This window comes from Erinaceus europaeus, chromosome 4, assembly GCF_950295315.1.
Source record: "Erinaceus europaeus chromosome 4, mEriEur2.1, whole genome shotgun sequence".
Lineage (NCBI taxonomy): Eukaryota > Metazoa > Chordata > Mammalia > Eulipotyphla > Erinaceidae > Erinaceus > Erinaceus europaeus.
Window position 1 is genome coordinate 100,808,630 of NC_080165.1, and position 26,496 is coordinate 100,835,125.

General features: G+C 46.5%; 2 protein-coding genes across 4 annotated transcripts in view; one reads left to right on the top strand and one right to left on the bottom strand.

The window, feature by feature from the left end:
- Positions 1–11,552: 11,552 nt before the first annotated feature.
- LTBR (lymphotoxin beta receptor) lies at positions 11,553–20,427 on the bottom strand. 2 transcript variants are annotated; one of them, XM_016190270.2, is made up of 10 exons: positions 20,142–20,427; positions 19,933–20,032; positions 19,715–19,840; positions 19,480–19,629; positions 18,752–18,857; positions 18,573–18,664; positions 13,824–13,931; positions 13,576–13,601; positions 12,964–13,183; positions 11,553–12,421 (listed from the first exon to the last, which is right to left on the bottom strand). In XM_016190270.2, the coding sequence occupies exons 1-10, from the start codon at positions 20,241–20,243 to the stop codon at positions 12,180–12,182; spliced, it is 1,272 nt and encodes a 423-aa protein (XP_016045756.2). In that variant the 5' UTR covers positions 20,244–20,427; the 3' UTR covers positions 11,553–12,179. The 2 variants fall into 2 exon arrangements, with proteins under 2 accessions (XP_016045756.2, XP_060046209.1); XM_060190226.1 differs by having other exon boundaries at positions 13,552–13,601.
- Positions 19,241–26,496, top strand: part of SCNN1A (sodium channel epithelial 1 subunit alpha) — a 47,871-nt gene continuing 40,615 nt past the window's right edge. The window contains exon 1 of one of the 2 annotated variants that reach the window (XM_060190222.1): positions 19,241–19,337. In XM_060190222.1, the coding sequence (XP_060046205.1) occupies positions 19,292–19,337 (46 nt within the window). In that variant the 5' untranslated portion in view covers positions 19,241–19,291. Of the gene's footprint in view, positions 19,338–19,840; positions 19,863–26,496 lie in introns of those variants that run through there. The other variant, XM_060190224.1, reaches the window with a different exon arrangement.

The following is a 26,496-nucleotide window of genomic DNA, read 5'->3' on the forward strand; positions in this document are numbered from 1 at the left end:
TTCACAAGCAGTGAAGCAGGTCTGCAGGAGTCTATCTGTCAACACTCTCCCCCTCTCTATCTCTCCTTTTCACTCTCAATTTCTTTGTCCTATTGAACAAAACAGGGAAAAAAAAAAACCTAAAAAATGATCACCAGGAGTAGTAGATTTGTACTGCCAGCACCAAGCCTCATTGTTAATCCTGGAGGCAAAAGAAAAAAAAGTCTTTTGAACCATTATGCTATCTCCCCAGCATCCAGTGGTGTACCCTCTCTTTTTTCTCTCTTTCTGAAAATCTGATGGGTCTGGGGGAACAGCATAATGAGGCTCTGAGCCAGGTTCAGTTCCCCTCCACCACTATAAACCAAACCTAAGGAGTGCTCTGGTAAAGCAAACAACTCTATTCCTGTTCCTTACATGACCTGGAAATCACACTTGGGCTCACAGTGAATCAGGGCCCCTGGCATCCTGCTTTAACTGAGGCTGAAAGCAAGGACCAGGGTTTTCTGCGTTTACTGTTCACTGAATTTAAATCAGGGGATTAAAACCTGGGAGGAGAGACAAAAGAAGGAACCAGGAAAAAGAAAAAGAAAAAGATTAGGTGGTCCCATCACTCAACCAGAATCTGCAAAATAAAAGCGCCGCAGTGGGAAGGCTGCCTGGCTCCTGGTCTAACCGGGTGGCTGACTTTGTGTTTGTTTGAGATAACCATCTCTTTGATGTGTAAGTCTCAGTTCTCAAAGCAGAAGTCCTGCACTTGCATTACAAAAATGCCCACTCTGGGAGTTTACAAATATTATGACTTTGATGTGAAATAAAAGAGAAGGGGGATTTGAATGGTCTTTTATTCTTAGAGTAAAATTGTCATCCTTTGTCATTTATAATCTGCTTCTTACATAGTTCTCTAGCCCCATCTCTCTGTCCTCAAGCTCCACCCGACCTATTCCTCTTACCACAGGACCTTTGCATGTGCTGTTCACCCTACCAGCAAAGCTTTTCCTGATCCTCAAGGTCACATTAGGTCTTTGATGACATGTTATATTTCACCTGTGTAGAACATGTCTCACTGTAAATCTTTGTATTTATTTATTTTGCTGCAGGTATCTCTGTCTCTCTCTCTTCCCCTCTCCTCTCAATTTCTCTCTGTCCTGTTAAAAAAAAAATTAAAAGGAAGTTTTTTTTTTTTTGCATAGCCATTGTGCTATTTCCCCCGCTGTTCTTTTTACACTGATAGGCTCTGTGTAAAACTCCCAGCACTGTTGTCTAAACTCAGTATTATCTTTCCGTTATTTATTTTTATGATTTTTAAATTTATTTTTTATTTTGCAAGGTAAATCAATGGCTCCTGCTGGCCATTTTTCCATTTCTTATTTTATTTTTTTTTATTTGATAGGACAGAGAGAAATTGTGAGAGGAGAGAGAGAGAGAGAGAGAGAGAGAGAGAGAGGGCACCTGTAGACTGCCTCACCACTTGTGAAGCTTTTCCCCTGCAGGCTCAATCCACCGGAAATACCGTGTGAGAACTTGAACTCATGTCTGTGCACAGGGTGCACCACCACTTGTCCTTCTCACTGTAAAACTTTTTCATGACTCAGAAAGTTAGGCATTTGGGACTGGGGAAACAGCATAACGATTCTGCAAAAGACTTTGATGCCTGAAGCTCCAATGTCCAGTCCCTAGCACCATCATAAACTAGAGCTGAACAGTGCTCTGGTCTCCATCTCTGTCTCTCATTCTCTGTATATCTCTCATCAAATAAAATAAAAAGAATAAAACATGAAAAGAAAGTTCAGCATCAGGTCTTCTTTACTGGCTGCTGTATCTTCAGATGCCTGGTACATGGTAAAATCTCAATTGATGCACTGGATTCTAATTCTGAAAATGAAATTTGGATTAATTTCACAGGCTCATAGTTTAAGACCACAGAATATGATTTGAGATCTAATCCTGTCTGCAAATGCTGTTGACTGTGTCACCAAGTTGTCTCCCCAGATGTCTATCTCCTTCTCCCTTCTGCAACCTGCTCTCTCTCTCTGCTCTCATTCCTTTGTCACTGGATTGTTACAGGCAATAGTCCACCATCACCTAGTATCAATTAAGGACTTGTTTTTTAAATTTTCAGTCTTTAAAAAGACTTATTGAGGTTGAGTGCACATATTACTATGTGCAAGGGCCAGGATTCAAGTCCCCTTTCCCCACATGCAGAGATGATGCTTCACAAGCCGAGCTGTGAAGCAGGTCTGCAGGTGTCTTATCTTTCTTTCTCTTTCCCCCTCTATTTCCTCTTCCTCTCTCAATTTCTCTGTCCTACCAAGTAAAGTAGAAAGCTGTGTGTGCATATGTGTGGGGGGCGTGGGCGCGGGGAGAGGTAGATTTGTAGTGCCAACACTGTATTAGTGCACCCATGAAAACCTTGAGCGCAAAATAAAAGATTCACTGATTTTATTTATTGAATACTGATTAGAGCAAGAGAGAGTGAGAGGGAGAGAGAGAGTGGGCGCACAAGAGAAGAGAACATCAGAGCTTCACTCTGGCATATGTGATGGCAGGGACCAAACTTGGGACCTTGTGTTTCCAAGTCCAACGCTCTAGCCACTATGATGTCATTAATGGCCTTTTTAATACGAAAAGAAATGGTGCCTCTGTCCAGTGACTTCATGGCACTTAAGATCTCATCACCCTCCTTACCTTGATTTATGAAGTACTGGTGACATTACATTTTTATTCTGAATGGGCCCATTCTCCTCACAACCACTCAGTGTCAAGAGTCTAACTTCGATTTGTAGATGACTAATTCCTTGAATACTCCAAGTTCTGGGACCTTTGGATTAGATGTTCCCTCCATCTGGAACATTCTTCCTCTTGGTCTTTGTATGACTGGTTGTGTCTGTTTTGTCTGATTATTCATCTCCAATGTCACCTACTCAGGAAGGACTTCTCTGGTTTCCTCAGTCTCAAGCATCCCTGCAGTCAGTGTGTCTACTTCAGTATTCAGCATAGTGAGCCTAACTCCCACAGGCTAAGGTTTGAACAGATGACTGGGAGAAGGGAGAGGCCTGGCTCTTTGGATAGGAAGAACAGAGGGGACAATAGGCTTCCACTTTCTGCATAAAATTCATTTGCGCTGGTTAACAGCAAACAAAAAAGGAAATGCAATCTTTTTCTTTTTTCTTTTTTTGCCTCCAGGGTTATTGCCAGGGATCAGTGCTTGCACCATGAATCCACTGCTCCTGGAGGCTTTTTTTTTTCTTTTTCCTTTTTTGGCCCTTGTTGTTTTATTGTTGTTTTGGTTATTATTATTGTTGTTATTGATGTCATTGTTATTGGATAGGACAGAGAGAAATGGAGAGAGGAGGGAAAGACAGAGAGGGCAAGAGAGAGACACCTGCAGACCTGCTTCACCGCTTGTGAAGCGACCCCCCTGCAAGTGCGAAGCTGGGGGTTTGAACCAGGATCCTTATGCTGGTCCTTGCGCTTTGCACCACCTGCGCTTAACCTGCTGCACTACTTACTGCCCAGCCCCTGGAAATGCAATATTTTTTTAATTTTTTAAAAAATGTATTTATTTTCCCTTTTGTTGTCTTTTTATTGTTGTTGTAGTTATTGTTGTTATTTATGTTGTCGCTGTTAGATAGGACAGAGAGAAATGGAGAGAGGAGGGGAAGAAAGAGAGGGGGAGAGAAAGACACCTTCAGACCTGTTTCACCGCCTGTGAAAGGGCTCCCCCGCAGGTGGAAAGCCAGGGGCTAGAACCAGGACCCTTCTGTTGGTCCTTGAGCCTTGCACCACGTGAGCTTAACCAGCTCCAGAAATGCGATCTTTAAAACATATTTTAATTATTTTAATTTCATGTGAGAAAGAGACACTAGAGCACTGCTCGGCTCTGGCTGATGGTGGTACTGGAGACTGAACCGGGGACTTGTCAGAGCCTTAGGCATGAAAGTCTTTTTGCATAGCTATTACACTATCTTCCCAGCCAGGAAATGCAATTTTTACTATTTGTGGTGGCTTAAAGCCTAGTAAGATCTAATTTCAAGAAGCATATATATATTGAATATAGATTTATAGAGAGACTTCTGGAGGTGGGACTACAGAGTAGCCGCACCTGTGGCTTTCTCTGTTCCCAGTCAACTAAGAATAACAAAGACGCTCACCTGAGAACACAAGAAAAGACTTGGAATACTTTGGGAACCCACTAAGTCATGGGTGAGTGCAAACAAGTGTGGCTTGTGCACAGGGAGGGGCCTAAGGAGAGATTCCTGGGGCTGAAAGTGCATACCTACTCAGGAGCTACTAGTAACATTCCTGCAGTTCATCAGTTGAGGCACCACCTCTGGTCTGAGGTGTTTTTTTTTTTAATTTCTTTATTGGGGGATTAATGTTTTACATTTGACAGTAAATACAATAGTTTGTACATGCACAACATTTCTCAGTTTTCCACATAACAACACAACCCCCACTAGGTCCTCTGACATCCTTTTTGGACCTGTACTCTCCTCCCCCACACACCCCCCTACCCCAGAGTCTTTTACTTTGGTGCAATACACTAACTCCAGTTCAGGTTCTACTTGCGTTTTCTCTTCTGATCTTGTAAGGATCCAGGTTCAAGCCCCCAGCTCCCCACCTGCAGGTGGTGAAGAAGCAGGTCTACAGGTGTCTGTCTTTCTCTCCCCCTCTCTGTCTTCCCCTCCTCTCTCCATTTCTCTCTGTTCTGTCCAACAACTATGACATCAATAACAATAACTACAACAATAAAAAAGGGCAACAAAAGGGAAAACAAATAAAATTAAAATAAAAAATTAGAACAATGACATTAAAATATCTTAATTCTAGGATATCAATAAATATCACTGGCCTGAATTAATCTATTAAAAGGTACAAGAGTAGGAAGATAGATCAGAAAACACAACCCAATCATAAGTTGTCTGCAGGAATCCCACCTAACTCAACAAGACAAACACAGACTCAAAGTCAAAGGATGGGAAACTATCATACAAGCCAACGGACCACAAAAAAGGGCAGAAACTGCTATTCTCAATCTGACACAATAGACTTTAAAATAAATAAAATTTTAAAAGACAGGGATGGACATTGCTTAATGCTCAGAGGATTAATCAGTCAAGAGGATTTAATGTTTATTAATATCTGTGCACCCAAGGAGAGGCCATCTAAATACATCAAACATCTACTGAAAGAGCTACAGCAATATATTAACAGCAACACAATAATAGCAGAGGACTTCAACCTCTTGGATGTTAGACCAGAAACTTTCAAATACTTAGAGGAAAATATATTGGCAGAACTCTTTTCCATCTAAATTTTAAAGACATCTTCAATAAAACGAATCCAATTGAAAAAAAAAGTTGAACAATAAACACCAAACTGAACTTGGACTGGGTCTGGTGTATTGCACCAAAGTAAAGGACTCTGGGGTGGGGTGGGGGGGTTCAGGTCCTAGAACATGATGGCAGAGGAGGACCTAAAGGGAGGTTGAATTGTTATGTGGAAAACTGAGAAATGTGAACAGAGGTAGATGGCATAATGGTTATACAAAGAGACTCTTATTCCTGAGGCTCCAAAGTCTCAGGTTCATGGTGAATTCACTTTCTTTACCCATCATGAATGAAGCTTGAAGATCTGTTGAGATAAGTCAGAAACAAAAAGATGAAATATGGGATGATCTCATTCACAGACAGAAGTTGAAAAACAAGTTCAGAAGGGAAAACTCTAAGCAGAACTTGACTGGAGTTGGTGTACTGCACCAAAGTAAAAGACTCTGGAGTGGGAGGGAGGGTTTGGGTCCTGGAACCTGATGGCAGAGGAGGACCTAGTGGGGGCTGTATTGTTATGTGGAAATGTTATGCATGTACAAGCTGTTATATTTTACTGTTGACTGTAAACCATTAATCCCCAATAAAGAAATTAAAAATATATAGAGATTTATAGATTTACATGCTTGTATATTTCTCCTACTACCTGTATTCACATGGTATTCTGACTTCTCTCTCTCTCTCTAGCCATATGAAATATTTACAAAAACTATGAGAGAGGGAGTCGGGCTGTAGCGCAGCGGGTTAAGCGCAGGTGGCGCAAAGCACAAGGACCGGCATAAGGATCCCGGTTCGAGCCCCGGCTCCCCACCTGCAGGGGAGTCGCTTCACAGGCGGTGAAGCAGGTCTGCAGGTGTCTATCTTTCTCTCCTCCTCTCTGTCTTCCCCTCCTCTCTCCATTTCTCTCTGTCCTATCCAACAACGACAACAACAATAATAACTACAACAATAAAAAAACAACAAGGACAACAAAGGGAATAAATAAATAAAATAAATATTTTAAAAAAATAATAAAAAAAAACTATGAGAGAAGGGTCAGGTGTTGGCAAACCTGGTTAAGTGTACACACTACGTTGCACAAGGACACTGGTTCAAGCCCCTAGGTCCCACCTGCAGTGGGAAAGCTTCATGAGTGGTGAAGTAGAGTTGCAAATGTCTCTCTGTCTCTATCCCTCTCTATCCTGAAAGTCTCTCTCCCCGTTCCCTCTCAATTTGTCTCTATCCAATAATAAATAAACAAAAACTAAAAAACTATGAGAGAGAGAGAGAAAGGGAGAGAGGGGAAGGGCTTGGGGGGACAGAGCCAGAGCATCACTGGTATAGAGCCACCAGGGATGCAGTTTGGGGCCTCACACATACCATAAGCCCTGCACTTTGCAGAATGTCACCAGCATCAAGGACAGCACTCCTTTTTTTAAATTTTAACCCTTATTTTATTATTATTATTAACTTTATTTATTGGATAGGGACAGCCAGAAAGCAAGGGGAAGACAGAGAAGGGGAGGGAAAGAGAGACACTTGCAACACTGCTTCACCATTTGCAAAGCTCCCAACCACTGTGGTCCTTGCACATTGTAACATGTGCACTCAACCAGCTGTACCACCACTGGGCCCAAGAATGGAACTCTTTAACAATTAATTGAACTGCCAGACATTTCTCAGCAAATGCTTTCATTTTGGGGTTCTAAACTAAGTCACTCAGTCTGAGGTTTGGCAAACAAAGATTGTGGTCAGGAGGCAGAGTCAGAAAAAAAAAAAAAGCCTCTAGTTACAAATGGTCTTCACCACTACTAGGAAGTAGGAGCTTCTAGAGATTTGAACTGGACCTCTGAGAGGTTGGGGAGGAGCGTGGGACCAGGGAACTGCCTTTGAGCTTTGAGCAGGTAGTAAATACCTAAATGGAGAAATGATTAAACCTTCCAGCCGAGTTAATGAAAGGTCCCTTGAAGCTTTCTGTAATCAACCATAACCTCTGGACTTTCAAGAAGTTCTGTGTATCTCGTAGCATCAAGAACTCAATTTGACTTTAGACTGGGGATATGGGCTTTAATTTTTTCTGGGTTTGTGAGAGTGTGAAGCATTACAATAAAAAAATTGGCTTAAGAAAAAGATGTGCTAATGCAATTTGATGATATGTATCAAAGTAAAAGGTATGTGCTTTTTGGCTCAATGTTGAGGTAAACTTTTGGATAGTAAGATATATGCAAGATGACATCAGTGAATAATAGTATAGAATTTTTTATAACATTAAAGACTGGAAATGGTGGCCCAGGAAGTGGCGCAATGGATAAACCAATGGACTCATGTGCACGAAGTCCTGAGTTCGATCCCCAGCATCACATAGGCCAAAGTGATGCTCTGGTTTTGCCGTTCTCATTCTCTCCCTCTCTCATCAATAAAATAAAAAGTAGCTTTTGAAAAAAGAGAAATACAAATGAAAAATCTTTGAAGGGATCTGGTTAAATGGTGCAGCCAATACTACAGATGCCCTGCAGATATAAAAATTAATGAGAACAAGGCTGGGGAGATAGCATAATGGTTATACAAACACTTTTCAAGCCTGAGGTTTTGGGGTCCCAGGTTCAATCTCCAGCACCACCATAATCCAGAGCTGAATAGTACTATAAAAAAATTAATGAGAATATTTTTGGTACTTTTTTTTTGGGGGGGGGAGGACTATGGCCAAGCTATTTTGATAAATCAGAAATGAAAGGGAATGAAGATGTAGAGACTATGCTACCATTTGTGGGGGAAAGGAGGAAAGGAACGTATGTGTGTCTGTTTTCTGAGTAGACAAGAATTAACCCTGGAAAAGAATTAGAAACAGAAATGTTAGCTACAGCTTCCAGGGAGGGCATTAGAGAGACTGGGTTACTGGAGTGAAAAGGAGATATTTCACAGTTAGCTTTTTCAGAATTTTGAGCCTCACACACAAATTAGCCACCCCTGTACTAACCCATCCCACCCTCAGAATGAAATTAAAACTAGTCACTCAAGTGAAGTGCATAAAAGGTTGAACTATCAAGCATGAGATCCTGAGTTTGATCCCCAGCAGCACATATGCTAGAGTGAGGCTCTGTTTTTTTCTCTCTCTTATTAATAAATAAATAAACAAAACATAAAATGTAAATGATGTATCAGAGGTGAGCTGGATTTTCACTTAATTAAGGACTGAATTGTCAACTATTGCTATTGTGTCTGGTTCCCCATCTTTGAAAGACAAAAATCAAGAGGCTGCCTTCATTGTGGATATGGCTTGGAGCCATTATTAAACACAACACTCAGCACTGGTGAAATCAGCCTGAGCAGTGTCATGGGCTGAATTGTGTCCCTCAACTCAGATGATTAAGTTCTAAGTCCCAGGAGCTGAGAATGTGACTGTATTTGGGGAAAAGGTCTTCGAAGAGGTCATTAAGAATTGAAGCAGGGAGTCGGGTGGTAGTGCAGCGGGTTAAGCGCATTTGGCGCAAAGTTCAAGGACTGGGCTAAGGATCCTGGTTCAAGCACCTGACTCCCCACCTACAGCAGTGTCACTTCACAAGCGGTGAAGCAGGTCTACAGGTGTCTATCTTTCTCTTCCCCTCTCTGTCTTCCCTATCTCTCTATTTCTTTCTGTCCTATCCAACAATGACAACATCAGTAACAACAGCAACAACAATAACTACAACAATAATAAAAAACAACAAAAGCAACAAAAGGGAAAATAAATAAATATTTTTTTAAAAAGGAAAAAAAAAAGGATTGAAGCAATTGGGTAGGGAAGATAGCATAATGGCTACCTGAACAGACTTTACTGTCTGAGGCTCTGAGGTCCCAGGTTCAATTCTCAGCACCACATAAGTCTGAGCTGAGCAGTGCTCTGGGGAAAAAAAAGTTTTTTAGAAAGAAGAAGTAATGGGGATTGAGCAGTTGCTCACTGGCAGATTTCATATGTGACCATGTACAAGGATCCAGGTTCAAGGCCCTGGTCTCTTCCTGCAGGGATGGAAGCTTTCAGGCAGTGGAATAGTGCTGCAGGAGTCTCTCTCTAGTTCTCTGACTCTCATCCTCTATTGAAAAGAATGGCTGCTGAGAGTAGTGGAACTGTGCAGGCACCAAGCCCCAGTAATAACTGGTGAAAAAAATAAATAATTTTTAAAAGAGGTAATTGAGTTAATTTGAGGTCATTTAGACCCCAAATCCTTTTTTGATTCTTTTTTTTTTTTTCCTTTTTCTTCTAGATATCTACAGAGAAGGAGAAAGCGAAAGAGACCAGAGCACTAAAGTTTTCTTCAATTCAGTGGGCTCAAACCTGGGTTTTGTATGTGGCATAGTAGCACGCTATTTCTAGTGAGTTATTTCACCAGCTCCGGGCCCCAATCCAGTATGACTGGTGTACTTAAAAGAAAAGGAAATTAAGACATAGCAGCCCAGAAGAAAGAGCTCTCGAAGACAGAGTGAGAAGCATGCCAGCTACAAGCCAAGGAGAGTGCCCAGAGAAACAGGTCCTGCTAGGTCCAATCATCTTGGGATCTCCTGAGCTGCCAGAAAGTCATTCTTCATTGTTTAAGCCCCCCTGGTCGGTGGTTCTTTGCTCTGACAGCCCTTGCAAATGATGTCAGGCTGGTACCATCCTCCATCTGAATGGCGTCACCTAGGACTGTGCTCTAGAGACACTGGTTAAAAAGAAAAATCCCCTTCTTCTACTTTGTTGGAAATCATATACAGTCAAAGAGTAACTAAAACTATCAGAAAGATTAAGGATTCGTACCGTCTGATGCCGGCAAACTGCAGGAGCTGGGGGGAAGGGGACAATTAACTCCAGCTAGAGAGGCAGCTCCCCATGATTAACTTCTCTTTAGAAAAGAGACTCAAGCTCTGGACCGCTCAAGGCCAGCCTTAAATAGCCTCCTGTCAGCTGGCTCTGTGTCTGGGAAGAGACAATGTCTTGATGAGCCCCAGCAGCACAGAGCCTGACACCAGCCACTGCAGGTAGACTTTTATGGAAGGAGCCCTCTGCTGGCAGCCACTCCCCACTCCAGATCCTTCATGGTGAATGGGAGGAGTCTCTCAGACAGCTGGGAAGATACATTCTTGGCATCCCAAGTATTTTGACCACTCATAATGCTTCCCAGATATAATATTCTTTTTTTTGGGGGGGGGATTATAACAGACACACAGTAAAGGGGGCCAGGTGGTGGCATACTCAGCTGAGCATTAATTACCATGCACAACGAACTGTAGGGGTGAAGCTTCAGGAGCAGTGACAAGTCTGCAGGTGTCTATCTTCCTCTCTCCCTCTCTATCTCCCCCTTTTCAATTTCTCTCTGTTCTATCCAATAAAGTAAGAAAAAAGGAAAAAGGAAAAAAGGAAAACCTGGCTGCTGGGACCTGTGGATTCTTAGTGCCAGCACTGAGCCCCAGCAATAATCCTGGTGGCAAGAAAAAGAAACACAGTAGAAAGCAAGATTCTTTCCTTTGTTTGGGAGCAGAGGAAGACAGACCTCTTCCTCACCAACAGAATGTGAATTTGGCCCTCCTGTGATAGGTCTATAGTGTATTTCCTGTCCTTGAGCCAAGCTTGCAGAAAATGGTTTTCCATTTTGCACTGTTGCTGGGGATTGAGAATTTCCTGAGACTGAGTTCCCTTGGGCCATGTAAGAAGAAGCCTGGTGATTCCAGAAAGACTCCAGACACCTACTGGAAAGGTGGGTGTGGGAAGCCTTTCTCATAGAGACTTCTAGAACCAGACCTAAATCCCAGTTTTGCAACCGAAATGGGCGAGTTGCTGACTCTCCCTGTGTCTCATTTCCCTCAGTTGTTAAGTGGGAGAGGCAATCTCACCTACTCAGTGAGGTTGGTGTGAAGATCAGGTGTCAGCACTCGGAAGCACTCAAACACTGCCCAGATGATGTCACTGAGTCCCTGTTAATATGATTACTTGAGGGATTATATTGTGATATCCTTTTAAAATTACTTATTTCATTTATCTTTATTGGATAGAGACACAAAGAAATCAAAAAGGAAAGGAGAGAGAGAGAGAGAGATAAAGAAAGAGAGTCACCTGTAGACCTGTTTCAGCACTTATGAAGCTTCACCCCTATAGGTTAGGACTGGGCTTGGTCTTTGCGTGTGATAATGTGTGTGTTGAACTGATTGCACCACTGCCCGGCCCCCATACATTGTGATGTTCTGACTTGGCTTTTAATTTAATCTGGCCCCAACAGAAACAGTGTTTCATATAAATCCCAAGCAACTAGGCAATCTGGGACATGGTCTCTTTATTTGTGTGCGGTTATACTTTATAAATACACTTGATGGTTTCCTCCCCCTCCAGAACCTTCCCTTATACCTATTCGGAAACCCTCCCTCCCCCTTCCCCACCTGGGTTTCTGGCGACTCTCTTTCTCTAGGAGGAGGAAGGGGGTCCGGCATGCATCTCTGTCATCCTGTACAGTCTACCTCAGCTGTGCAGCAGGTGGGCCCTCCCAGGGTTTCTGAGGCTTGAGAATCAGTCTGTCAGAGGTCCTGGTGATGGCCTTGTGAGCAGCCAGCTGGCTAGCTACTGTCTGTGCCATGCTTGGGGGCAGAGTGCTGTGCTGGGTGGCAGTTACGCATGTGTCCTGCCTGTGTCTGAAGCCCAGCTGGCACAGTCCCCGAGGGCAGGCAGGCAGGGTTGTCTGCAAGAAAGTCTCAGCCTGGCTCTGGCGTGGTGAGTCCTTGGTGGACCCTGTACCTGGTCAGTGCCACCCGCTCTGCTCTGGGACAGCTGTCGGAGGCCCCACTGCCCGGGGCTCAGCTGGGAACAAGGCGCTCTGGAGCAGTCATCCTCCTGGCTTTGTTCAGATGCTCCCCTGGTGACATGAGTGACAGACTGGGTCCCTGATCCGACTAGAGAGCATGGCATCCCAGGGTCTCTGTTTCAGCCAGGTGCCAGGCTTTGCCATCTTCCTGGGAGGGTGTGGACAGCTCAGAGGAACCTGGAACACCCTCTTCTGGGATAGGGTATGGAGGATCTGGGGTGGCAGGGGGGTCTCCAGGACCCCGTGCTCCCCCCAGTACAGGTCCATTGTAGATATAGATATTGCCAGTGACGGTCACAGACCCGCCGGTGACATGGAAGCCGTTGGTGGCTGTGGGGAGATAGAGTGAAAGGGGATGAGGAAGCAGGTACTATGTGTCCCTAACACTGGGCCCCCAGTGTTCCCAAACTAGACCTAGTGCCCCCATACTGGACTCCCAGTGTCTCCAACATTGGACCCCTTTGCCCCCAAACTGGAACCACTGTATCCCCAAATTAGACCCCCTATGTCTCCAACATTGGATCCCCTGTATGCCCAAATTAGATCCGTGTCCTCAACATTGGACCTCCTGTGTCCCCAGCATTGGATCCTTTGTGTCCCCAATATTGGACTCCCTGTGTTCTCAACATTGTACTTCCTGTGTGCTCAATGTTAGACTCCATGTCTGCGACACTGGACCCCCTGTGTCCCAAGTGCCTTGTCCCCTTCCCTCTCTGTTCCTGCTCCCATTCACTGCTGATCTCTGGAGCTCTCTGGGCTTCTCGGCTCTTCCCTGCTCTCTAGCTGTTGCATCTTTCCTGCTCTCCAGCTGTGGCCTGGTCTCATCTTCCCCCTCCTACCTGCCAGGCTACCACTCTCTCCCGCCTGCTCACCATGGGCCACCTGGCCGTGCTCCGGGGGCTCAGCCTCCTGGTCCCTGGCAGGACTCTGATGCTGTGGCACCTCCTTCTCAACAGGGGAAGCCGCAGGATGGCCGGCCAGGATGGGGGACGCATCCCCAGACAGGGGCAGCAGTGGCTTCACCAGGTCAGGGAAGTGAGAGCTGGCCCTGGGGGGCTCCCAGACTCCATCTGCAGTGTCAGCCTCTCCCCCCTGAGGAGAGAGCACCAATCTGCACACATGTGGGCCTCTGGCAGCCTCGGGGCCTTTGGACTCCAGTGTTGACTCACTGGAGCATGTCCCCCCTAGACCCTCAAAGCTGGTTCCTGGGGGCCTGAGTTGTCTGCCCAGGTACAAGTTTTAGGGGGTGGGGAGAGGGATCTGTCCTCTCTAGGGTGACATGCCCCATCCTTTGTTGTGGCCTTGCACGACCCCCTGCCCGTTTTGTTCAGTACCTGTCACCCTCCCCTTGTCATTCTCACTCCATGAGGAGGGCCCTTTTCCTAGTCTGGCACATGCTCTGCCCAAACAGTGTAGAGCTGTAGTCACTGGGGTCTGCACCCTTCCCTCGGCACCCTCACCCCAGCTTGCAGCCTCCTGGTTACCTCTGGGTGCTTCTTGAGTAGAGTGCCTGCAATGGAATTGGAGATGGGTGAGGGACTCTGGCTGTCCTCCACCCTCAACACCCACCCCAAAGGAACAGCCTCGGAAGTGGGGGACCAGCTGGATACAAGACCTCTGTTGGAGGGCTGGCAGCAGGAGTCTTGAGGGTGAGGAGGCTTAGCATTGGGTGGGGTGGTGCTGGGGGGCCCCATTCCTTGCCCCCCATTCAGGTGGGGCCAGAGGCTCCTACCCAGCTTCCGGCAGAGAGAGGGGTGGGTTCTCCAGGTGCAGGCCAGGACGGCAGCAAACAGCAGCAACAGGGCCAGGGGCAGCAGGACAGCGAGCAGCAGTGCGGCTCCTGGGAGGGTGGGTGGGAGAGTGTGGCAGCCAGGAGGACAGAAGGGAAGGGAGCCCTCCTAGCCCCAGGCTCCACCCTCACCCATGCTTGTGCCCAGTGAGGGGAAGGACTCAGGGCAGGGATGACTGGTTTGTAGAAGGTTCTCAAAGGCAGCCTGAGGGAGGGAGTCCCTAGGGGTGGTGGTGTGGCTGTCCCCTGCCTGGAGGTCAGAATGGAGGCAGTCTTGTGGGTGAGGAAGAAGCTCAGGGTGGGGGGCAGACTCAGTGGTGCCACATTTCTACAGACCTGGCACCTTTCAGAAAGGCCCCACTAGCAGGTGGGAGTGGCTGTCTATGGGGGTGGGAGAGGGAGGACCCTGCTTCCCAACTATGTCTACCAGGGGAGGGTGGCGAGATCTCACCTCCTGACTGGGGGCTGGGGGCTGGCTCAGGCCCTGACCACAGCACAGGGGGTCCAGAGCCAACCAGCCAACCACAGCTACTGTCAAGGTGTGTAACTACTTCAAGTCAATTTACCTCTTTGCGTATCACCTTTTTCATGTATAAAATAAGGTTGGTTTACACGCTCTCTAAATGCCAGCTGTCTTTGCTACATAATAGTCACACACCCAGGAGGTGTGGCTAGTGCACTGGAACTTAAAAGTGTAAGGTCCCGAGTTTGATTCCTGGCATCACATGCACCAGAGTAATGCCCTGGTTTATGTTCTCTTTCTCTCTCAGGCTAATACATAAATCAATCTTTTTTATGTTTTTGTTTTCTTATAGGATAGGCTAGAGAGAAATTGAGAGAGGAATGGAAGACAGAGAGGGGAAGAGAAAGGCATCTGCAGACCTGCTTCACCACTTGTGAAGTGACCCCCCCACACAGATGGGGAAGCTGGGGGCTTAAACTCGGATCCTTGTGCGGATCACTGCGCATCATACTATGTGCACTTAACCTGATGCATTACCACCACCACCCCATAAATCAATCTTTAAAATAATAAGAGGACATGGAAAATACCTGTGGTATAGTTGAACGAAAAATCAGATCATCAGACATTCACATGACTTCACTTTTATAATTTTTTTAATTTATTCAGGGCCAAGTGCACAAGATAGCATATGTTACCATGTTCAAGCCCCTTAGTCCCCATCAGCAGGGGGGAAGCTTCACAATTAGTGAAGCAGGTAGGTATCTCTGTCTCACCCTCTATATCTCCCCTTCTCTCTCAATTTCTCTCTTTATCAAATTAAAAAGAAAGAAAAATGGGAGTCGGGCTGTAGCGCAGCGGGTTAAGCGCAGGTGGCGCAAAGCACAAGGACCGGCATAAGGATCCCGGTTCGAACCCCGGCTCCCCACCTGCAGGGGAGTCGTTTCACAGGCGGTGAAGCAGGTCTGCAGGTGTCTATCTTTCTCTCCTCCTCTCTGTCTTCCCCTCCTCTCTCCATTTCTCTCTGTCCTATCCAACAACAACAACAACAATAATAACTACAACAATAAAAAACAACAAGGACAACAAAAGGGAATAAATAAATAAAATAAATATTTAAAAAGAAAGAAAAATATTTACGTATAAACATGCGTAGAGAAGTGTTTGGGAAGCTGGCTTCAGAAATGTCCCCAGAGTGTATGGCAGATAACGGTTCTGTCTATGGTGTGATTTCTTTTTTTCCTCCAGGGTTATTGCTGGGCTCGGTGCCTGCACCATGAATCCACCGCTCCTGGAGGCCATTTTTTCCCCCTTTTTGTTGTAGCCTCGTTGTGGTTATTATTATTGCCATTGTTGATGTTGTTCGTTGTTGGACAGGACAGAGAGAGATGGAGAGAGGAGGGAAAGACAGAGAGGGCGAGAGAAAGATAGACACCTGCAGACCTGCTTCACTGCCTGTGAAGCGACTCCCCTGCAGGTGGGGAGGCGGGGGCTCCAACTGGGATCCCTACTCCGGTCCCTGCGCTTTGCGCCACGTGCGCTTAACCCACTGCGCCACCGCCCGACCCCTGATTTTTTTTTTTAAAGTTCCTGTTTATCTGAATTTTCCAATCGTCTAAAGTGTGTGTTTGCGTGGTGCCGGCTCTGGCATACACTTGACCACAAATCTTAAATAACAGCAATTGCCACGTGAGCCATCTTGGGCAGGTCACACTACCTCTTTGTGCCTTAGTTTCCTCACTCTGTCAGTGAGAATAACAATAGAAGTGCCTCCAAAGCTGGTTAAGCAAATGAAATGAAGGCTGGAGACATAGTTTATCAGGCAGGGTCCATGTCTTTCTGTGCGCAAGGCCCAGGTTTGAGTTCCAGCAGCACCACATAGGAGGGGCTGTGGCACCAAGGAAGCTCCCATGCTGTGGTGTCTCTTTTTGCTATCGTTCTGTCTCTATCTGAATGAAAAAGTGGCCAGCAGGGGTCGGGTGAGGTGCACCTGGTTAAATGCACATATTACCAAGCACAAGGATTTGGGTTCAAACCGCAAGAGTGGTGAAGCAGGTCTGCAGGTGTCTTTCTCTTCCTCTCCTCTCTCAATTTCTCTCTGTCCTATCTAATAAAAATTAGAAAGGAAAAAAAAAGAAAAAAATGGCACCAAACCCTAGTGATAACCCTGGTGGCAATACAACAAACAAAAAAGGAAGAAAGAAAGGAAAGAAGGAAGAAAGGAACACAGAGAAAAAGTAGCCTAAAGCAATGAAATTGAGCCTTGGCTCAGGAGGTGGGGGGGTGGGGGGTGGTTGGAGAAAGAAATAAAAAAAGAAGGAAAGATGGAGTTGGTGTATTGCACCAAAGTAAAGAGAGAGACTCCGGGGTGGGTCGTGGGGAGGGTTCAGGTTCTGGAACATGATGGCAGAGGACCTAGTGGGGGTTGTGTTGTTATGTGGAAAACTGGGAAATGTTATGTATGTCCCAATTATTGTATTTACCATCGACTATAAAACATTAATCCTCCAATAAAGAATTTTTTTTAAAAAAAAAGAAGGAAAGAGGGAGCCAGGCATAGAACACGAAGATAAATGCATAAATCAGTATGCGCAAGGACTGGGGTTTGAGCTCCCACTCCCCACCTGCAGGGGGAATGCTTCATGAGCAGTGAAGCATGTCTGCAGGTATCCCTCTTTCTCTCCCCCATTTCTCTTCCCTACCCTCTCAATTTCTCTCTGTCCTACTGAATAAAATAATAATAATAATAATAATAATAATAATAATAATAATAATAATAACAACAACAATAAAAGGCTGCCAGGAGCAGTGGATTCATAGTGCAGGCACTGAGCCCCAGCGATAATCTTGGTAGCAAAAAAAAGAAAAAGAAGAAGGAGGAGGAGGAGGAGGAGGAAAAAAAGAAAGACAGAAGCTTCAATCTGGGGAGATAGCTCAACTGGTAGAGCAGCAGACTTTTGTGCCTGAGGGTCCCAGTTCAATCACTGGTGCCACATGAACTCGAGCAGTGCTCTAGCTTGTTTCTGTCTCATGTGAAGCTCTCATAAGTAGTAAATAAGATACCTCTTTAAAGAAAGAAAGAAAAAGAAATGCGCTAGCAAGTGGAAAGTGCTCACAGGGTCCTACACAATAGCTCTCAGTAAATGGAAGCTCAGATCATAAATACTTGATAGTGTTTACAAGTTAATAAATGCTTAATAATTAAACAATTAACATGTTAATTAAACAAATGCTTAAGCAATGACTTATTTATATACATCAACAAGGAACCCCAACAGATAACAACCACAATCAATAAAAACATCCTATAATTGTCTATTAGGCAAGAAAACCAATAGTTACTTAGAAAAAAAAAAGTCAACTATGGCATTATCTAACAAGAGTGCCACCTCATACAGAGGCCCCGAGACCAGTAAATGGACTGTGTGATGGTGACATGTCCCACATGATGACAATGGAGCCAGTGACAACAATCATATCTCAGTGTATGCTCCTTGACTCTATATTATATATGATGTATAAGTTTAATGCAAAATCCGTGGCTTTTTTTTTTTTGCCTCCAGGGTTATTGCTGGGGCTCAGTGCCTGCACTACAAATCCACTGCTCCTGGAGGCCATTTTCTCCATTTTGTTGTTGTTATTATCGTTGTTGTTATTGCTGTTGTTATTGTTGGATGGGACAGAGAGAAATCGAGAGAGGAGGGGAAGACAGAAAGGGGAAAGACAGATACCTGCAGACCGGCTTCACTGCCTGTGAAGTGACCCCTCCCTACAGGAGGGGAGCTGGGGGCTTGAACTGGGATCCTTATGCCAGTCCTTGCTCTTAGTGCCATGTGCACTTAACCTGGTATGCTACCACTGTTTGTTTTTTTTTTAAATGACACTTGAATGAATGCATTCTCTATTTCCTTCCTTCCTTCCTTTCTCTCTCTCTAAGTAAAACATAGTGCTTGGATTCAAACTTGGCATACAAACTTGATACATATAAAGCATGTACTCTACCACTCAAGTACATCCCTGTTCTACAGAACTTTAAAAGTGTGTGTGTATGTGTAAACTGCATACTAACTTATAGATAGTCCAACTGCCTTTTAAAGGACTTTTCTTCTTGCCCTGACTCTGAGAAAGAAGGATGAAATCTTTTCTCTCTCTCTTAGATGCTTAGAATTCTGGGGGCATTGTTCCAGACCTCCTCCCACCCTCTGTGCCTCTGAACCCAGACCCCTCACCTGTCATCTCAGGTGTCTGTCCTGGGCTTTTGCAGACTGTGTCAGACTTGGGGGTACCTCGGATTTCCAGCTCCAGGCCCAGGTCCTCACACCTGTGGAGGAAGAGAGCCTGGTTCAGGTGGACCCGCAGCTGGAAGCCTTCAGGTAAGCCTGTGGAGAGGGGTAGGGGGCACACTCACCTGGTGTGGGGCATGCAGCGGGCACTGTGGGACGTGGTATTCTGGAAGTACCCAGCCTGGCAGGCAACACAGTAGTTGTCTGATACCTGGCTTTCAGGCATCTCAGCTAGAGAGAGAGAGAAAAAAAAAAAAGAGAAAGAGAGAGGGAGAGGCACAGCTAGCCAGATGAGCCAGCCAAGTGAGTGGGCACTAGCAGCCTGCTGTGTCTCCGCGGTATTCACTGGATGCCGCCCTCCACGCTGGGGTTCTCACTTTCCCCCTATCTCCTTTTGCCAGAGTCTTCCCAGTTTGGGGGAGTCTGGCGAAAAGCAGGGAGCTTCCCAGCCCCTGCAGGAACTAAGGCCTATGCATGTGTGATCTCACCTCTCTGGGCTACTTTTGGATTCACACGGGGGGGGGGGGGGGGGGCGGGGGGTGTGTGTGTGTGGCGGGGGAGAGAGAGAGATAGAATATAAGAGAGAGAGGAGAGAGAGGGGAAAAAAAACAAGAGAGGGGAGACACCACATCCTTGGAGTTTACCCCATTGTCACAGCACCTCCCATGTGGTGCCCGGGATCCAACCTAGGCAAGTCAGGCTTCCTACCAGGTGAGCTTCCTTTCTGACTAATCTGCCAGCCTCTCTTGGACAGTGGGAAGAAGGGATGCATGCCCTTGAGAAGGGCCTGGTGCAGCTCCAGGCTCCCTGTCCCCATCCCCACCCTCACCGCTGACCCCTGGTGACCTCTAACCTCTGGGCCTGGCTTCCGTGCCGGGCAGGCATGGGATGGGCTCACAGTGCCCACAGTCAGGGTCCTGAGGCGCACAGACCAACCCGGGGCGGCACTGGCACTGGGTCTTGCGGTGCTTGGTGCAGGGTGCCGTCTCCTTAAAGCCCAGCACTGCAGGGTGAAGTGGGAAGCTCAGCAGAGGGCTGCCCCCCCCCCCAGACCTCCGGTACCCACCCCCTGGGTGCGCCCCACTCACCTGGGTCACAGGGCCGGCACAGCTGGCACTTGAGGAGGTGGTTCCAGTGCTCGTTGTAGGAGCTTGGGCTGCACTCTTGGCAGTCGGTGTCCTGGCCAACCTGGCATTCTCTTTGGATGTGTTTGCCTGGGCCAGAGACAGGCAGGGGGTAAGCAGCCTGGGCGCCCATCCTCCCTCGCCCACCTCTGAGCCCACTCCTGGTCAGGGGAACCAGTCACCTGGAGGGCAGCGGGAGCAGCACATGCCCAGCCGGGGCTGGTAGTACTCCTTTTCCTTCTGCTGGCAGGTCTGGTTCTCTGAGGGGTACGGTAGCACCTTCTAGGGGAGGCAGCAGGGGGAGCAGGATTACTCAGGGGTCGGCCTGAAAGGTGGGGAGGGACAGGCTGGCCCAGACCCCTCTCCCCGGTGCCAGCTGGCTACCACCCACCTGCAGGGGCTGCTGGCTCACCAGCCCGGTGGGGGACGCCGCCAGGAGGCCGCAGAGGCCCAGCAAGAGTGCCCCCCAGGCCAGGCCGCAGGGGAAGCCCATGGCCGCCCGTCCAGCCAGGGGGGCAGGCCTGAGGGGACTATAGGCTCAGTGCCTGGACGTGGTGGGCAGCCCGGGGCTGGGCACGGGGCTGGGGGCCGACGTGCCCCCGGGGGCCAAGCGGCCGGGCCTGGCCTCCAGGGCTCCAGCGCGGCTCAGGAAGTGGGAGTGGACGGGGCGGGGACAGGGAGCCTGGAGCTGCTGTCGCAATCGGGAAGAGGAACAGGCCGGGCTGGCCGGCGGCGGGCGGGCCTGCAGGAGCCGGGAAAGCACGTGAGGCTTCGCTGGAACCGCCGACTCCCTTCTCTTCTGGGGAAGGCGGCGGAGTGGGTCTGGGAGGCGGGCTCTGCAAAAGAGGGCTGGGGCTGTGCACCCCCAAACCCAGACACCCCTGCACAGACAGGCAGATGCCCAGCCGGGAAGCTGAATGCTCATCATAGGCTCTGGACGCTGTCCTCCTCTGCTTTTGTGACTTCTGGTGTTGGGGTGAGGCTTGCGCCCTTCTGCCTTTTTTTTTTTTTTTTGTTAGTGACTTAATATTGGTTTACAAAATTACAAGATAACAAAGGAACAACTCCACACCATTCCCACCACCAGAGTTCCATGTCCCCATTGCCTCCACTGGAAACTACAGTGGTTCTCCCAAGGTCACAGATATGATTTAGCTATTGTTTCTATAACTATCGGTCTATCTTTATTTTTGCCCATTTTTTCCTACGGTTCTGCCTTCTCTTCTAAGTCACACGTATACCTCTTACTTGAGAACGCCTTTCCTTTTTTCTTCTTCTCCCTCTGGGTCCTGATGGAATTGAGTTTCAGAGTTATCTTCCTTATCATTTCTCCCCCTCACCTACCCAATTTTAATTGTATTTTTTAAAACAGTTTTCTTGGGCAGAGGATATAGCATAGTGGTTCTGCAAAAGACTATCATGCTAGAGGCTCTGAGGTCTCAGGTTCAATCTCCAGCACCACCATCAGCAGGCTCTGGTATCTCTCTTATTAAAAATGATTAAATAAGGGGGCTGGGCAGTGGTGCACCCAGTTAAACACACATATTACTAGGTCCAAGGACCTGTGCAAGAATCCAGGTTCAAATAATAATAATAATGTCAGAAGGTAGATAGCATAATGGTTATGCAAAAGACTCTCATGCCTGAGGCTCTAAAGTCTCAGGTTCAATCTCCTGCACCACCATCAGCCAGAGCTGAGCAGTGCTCTGGTAAAAAATAAAGTAAAAATAATAATCGTTATTATTATTATTAATCAGAGCTCTGCTAAACTCTGGCTTCTGCTAGTACTGGGGTTTAAATCCAGAACCTTTGGCGCCACAGACATGAAGGTCTTCCTGCATAACCATGATACTATCTCCCCCAAATTAATTGATCTTAGAATCTGTGAGACTGTCTAGGAGTTACGTCAAAGACTTTCATGCCTTCTGCTCCAAGGTCTCAGGTTCAAACCCTAACTCCTCCAAAAGCCAAAGCTGAACAATGCTGTGGTTAAGGGAGGAGGTAGAGAGGATTCATTAATGTTAAAAGATTTTACCTATTTATTAATGAGAGAGAACCAGAGCATCACTCTGGCCTATGCAATGCATCGGGGACCTTGTCTAGTGCTTGACCAGCTGTGACACCTCCTGAGCTGGTAGTTAATTAATTTTTTATGAGGGGGGGAGAGAGGGTGGGGAGAGAGAGAGAGAGGGAGAGAGAGAGAAAGAAAGAGCATGGGGGCGGTGGTGAATGAGTATGCAAAGGATTGTTCACATCTCTATTGCTCAGCCATGTGGTGCTGTGCATGGAACCAGGGCCTCACGCATATTAGTGTCCATTCTTTCATGGGGCCACCTATCCACACCAGTACTGATTGTTTACTTTTTGCCACCAGGGTTATTGATGCGACTGGGCACCTACACAATGCCATCCTTCTTTTTTCTTTCCTTTTTTTTTTTGGATAGAGACAGAGAGATCGAGAGGGGAAGAGTATTTAGAGAGGGGGAGAAAGCCCTGCAGCACTGTGTCACCATGTGTGAAACTTCCACATTGTAGTTGGGGACCAGGGGCTTGAACCTGGGTGGTTGCACATTGTAGCATGTATGCTTTATCAAAGGTGCCACTGCTTGGCTCTCACAGTGCCATTGTTTTTCTTTTCTTTTCTTTTCTTTTTTTTGCCTCTGGGGTTATTTCTGGGGCTCAGTGCCTGCACCATGGATCCACTGTTTTAGAGGCCATTTTGTTGCCCTTATTGTTGTTATTGTTGCCATTGCTGTTGTTGTTGTTGTTGAATAGGACAGAGAGAAATCCAGAGAAGAGGGGAAAACAGAGAGGGGGAGAAAGACAGGCGACAGACACCTGCAGACCTACTTCACCGCCCATGAAGTGACCCCCCTGCAGGTTATGCTTTGCGACTCCCCTTACTGTCTGCTGTCCCCCAGACTGTGAGTTCTGCAGTGATGTGACTGCATTCTCATGTCTGGATCCCCAGAACTTTGTGTAGTGTTGGCATATGGCTTGCACACTGTCAAGGATACAGTGAATGGCACAGTAATGCCCACAGTATGGGGCCAGTCCCCGAAGAGCCGGCCTGGAGTCCAGGCCCCACCTGACTTCAGGGACTCTAGTGCCTCCCTGTGTGGCACAGGGCCGTGTCCCTTGGAGGAGAGGCTGGCACTGCCCCCACCCTGCTTCCTGGAGGGGTTGGTAGGGTACCCATTCTGCCTGGGTGGACAGGCTCTTGGTATAGGACTGGGCAGTCCTGGTGCGGAAGGATGTCTGAGGAGGGGGACTTGCAGAAGGAAGCCAGGGTTTGCCTGAGCCCGAGACACTTCATGCTCCTCCCGGTGCAGGCTAAAGACCTCACCCTGCTGGAAAAGATTACTGTCATGGGGGAGGGCTGCCTGGAAGGGGAAGAATGTCAGAACATCAGGCACTTCTAGGACTTAGGCTCCTTTAAAGTCAAAGACAGTGAGGGCTAGGACTCTTGTCTGAGATCTTCTATTTTAAAATAAGTTGTTTGTTTTTTATAGAGACAGAAATTGAGAGGTGGCAGGGGTAGCTAGCATAATGGTTATGCAAACAGGCTCTCATGCCTGAGGTTCCAATGTCCCAGGTTCAATCTCTTGTACCACTGCAAGCCAGAGCTGAGCAGTGCTATGGTTAAAAAAAATAATAATAAAAGGAGAAGAGAAAAGAAAAGAAAAAAAAAAGAAATTGAGAGAGGAGGTAGAGAGGGTGAAAGACACTTGCAGACCTGCTTCACTGCTTGTGGGGTCCATGAGCATTGAAACACATAAGCTCTACTAAAAATGCCACTGATAGGACCCTCTCTGAGATCTTAAATAACTAAAGGCATGTTTGTAGCAGTTTTCATTATGGAAAACTGTGTTTAATGTGGGCATACACAATAGGAGAAGAAACAGTACTGTGAGCTCTCAGGGTATCTTGTCTCTTTCATACCCCTCCCCCACACTTCACTTCTTCCCTTCCTTATATTGTAAGGCAAAGCTTGGATTTATATTACGTCATTTGAAAATATCTGATTATTTCAATGTAAAAGATGGGAACTTGGGGGCTGGGCGGTAGCACAGTGGGTTATGGCGCAAAGACCAGTTCAAGCCCCCAACCCCTTCAGGGGGGTTGCTTCACAAGTGATGAAGCAGGTCTGCAGGTGTCTTTCTCTCACCCTCTCTACCTCCTCTCTCAATTTCTTTTCTTCTTTTTCTTTTCTTTTCTCTTCTCTCCTTTCTCCCCTTCTCTCTGTCTTCCCATCCTTTCTCAATTTCTCTCTGTTCTATCCAATGATAGCAATAACAACATTAATAATAACAACAACAAGGGCAACAAAAGGGAAATATAGCCTTCAGGAGCAGTGGATAGAGGCAAAAAATAAATAGAAACACCCCCCCCCAAAAGATGGAAACTCCTCCCTCCCTCCACCCCTGTTTGCAAGGATTTATTTGCAACAGAATTGCGTAAGCACATCAAAGAGATGAACTCAGGATTCCTATGCTTACAAGGATTTTGTTCACAGGATTATTTTAACAGTTGCATCAGCACTCAGAAAGCAACTCCTCTTGCTAGCATGTGGCATGTCTAGGAGAGGTTAGAAAAAGTCAAGATCTATAAAATGAGATGCCTAAAAATAGAAAAAAAAATCCTTGACATTAACATGTCCACATTTAGACAAGTCCCAAGTTGAAATCACATTTATTTGCAAAAAGAACGATTTTAGGTAAGGGCTGCTGGATTTTATAACTCTAGATCCTGGCTTTGGTCTTGACTGGTTGAATACTCCAGGAGAGGCTTAAATAGCAAGAAGAGGCTATTTAAGTTGGTCAGTCTTATCTGATTTATAGAATCTGATAAATCTCTCTTTCTCTCTCAGTTGACATCAGAGTTATCACTGGGGCTTGGTGCTATTCCCCCCCCCCCCATTTTTCTCTTTATTTGATAGGACAGAGGAGATAGGGAGAGAGACAGAGAGGCACTTGCAGTACTTGCATCACCACTCCTGAAGCTTTCACCTGCAGGTGGGGAGTGGGGCTCAAACCCAGGTTTTTGCACTCAACCAGTTGTGCCACCGCCTGGCCCCCTGATAAATATCTCTTAACCCCAAACCTCTTGGTTCTCTGAAGTGGTTTGTCCTGATCTGACTCTCAATTCTTTTAAAGATAAGTGAACAAAAATGTTCCCTGTAAGATCACACAGTGAAGTATTTGCTGTCTGTGGACAAAGAGAAATCTATTTTGGATTAGCAATTCAGCAACTAGACTGTGGATATCTAAATGGCTATGTAAACCGTGAGAAAAGTCCTTTGCTGACTGTACACTTTAAATTTTTAAATTATGTTTATTTTATTAGGTTTACATGTGAGATTGGAGGAGGAAGAGGAGGGGAATAGGAGGGGGAGGAAGAGGAGAAGGAAGAGGAAGAAGTGGAGGAAAGAGAGTTGCAATAACAACAAGCAGGCATCACTCAGGCACATGTGATGTCAGGGACCTCATACCGGAGGGTCCAAGACTTCTTTTATCTATTGTGTCACCTCCCAGGCCACATTGGCCCTACCCTTGGGATGCACAGAGGTAACCTTTCCACAAAGGGCAGCATGAAGAGGGTGTGAACCCCAGCAGCTGCTCCATGGGGGGGGGGGAGGGAGGCCACCGTTCAGATCGCCACTCATCTGCCTCCAGATCTTCCACCAAACCAGCTACTTTTTTCTTCTGAGCAACTTACTGGTCGTGTTTCACCTGCTTAAGGGTAGATGTCACTTGATAGATGAGAACTGATTCGCTGTGGAGTCGCTCAAAGTCATCTCAAGGACTTTGACAAGTACCCGGGCAGCCCTGCCCCTGGGCCCCGCCCTGCGAACTGGAGGTCTGCGCACGCGCACTTGTGCTGGGGTGGTGGAGGTACTTTTAATTGTGGTTTAAGGTAAAAATATAGTGCAGGGCCGGGAAGGTAGCTCATCATTAGAACACAGGGTTTGCCCCAGGTTCAGTCCCTGGCGTTGCCATATGCCAGACCTGAGCCGTACTCTTCTCATTCTTTCATCTAAGTAAATACATCTTTAAAAGGGAAATTCAAGCAAACAATAATGACGTGCAACCTGAGAGGTGCACAGTGGATGATGCATTGGATTCTGGAGTATGAGGTCCTGAGTTCGATCTCAGGTATCACATTTGCCAGAGGATTGCTCCGTTTCTACCCATTCTCTCTTCTGTCATTAATGAATAAATAAATCTTAAAAAACAAACAAACAAACAGAACAATGAAGAACATAATGTATACAGGTCAGTGAACTTTGACTTCTGTGTGCCCCCAGCCCCTGAACACCCAGAGAGATGTGACTTTTTGCAAGCTTAGCAGGTGCTTGCACTGCCTCAACTCTATCTGAATCACACTGGCTGACTTGGAAAAACAAAAACACAAACACACAAACAAACAAAAACCAAAACTGTTTCTTAGACTTTGTGGAACAGGAGGGACAGGAACCTTGGTGATGGGTGTGCTGAATTGTACACACACATACACACACGTGCTCACACACATGAATGTGAAACTATACTTCTGAAATGTTCTAATTTCATGACCCACTGTTAAATCACTAATAATAATTAAAAGGTATATTTAAACCTGAGCAATAAAGCCATGAAGACTACAAAGATATTTTTTAAAGATTTATTGAAAAGAAAAAGATTGGGGCAGGGGTATATAGCATAATAGTTATGCAAAGAGACTCATGCCTGAGGCTCCAAAGTCCC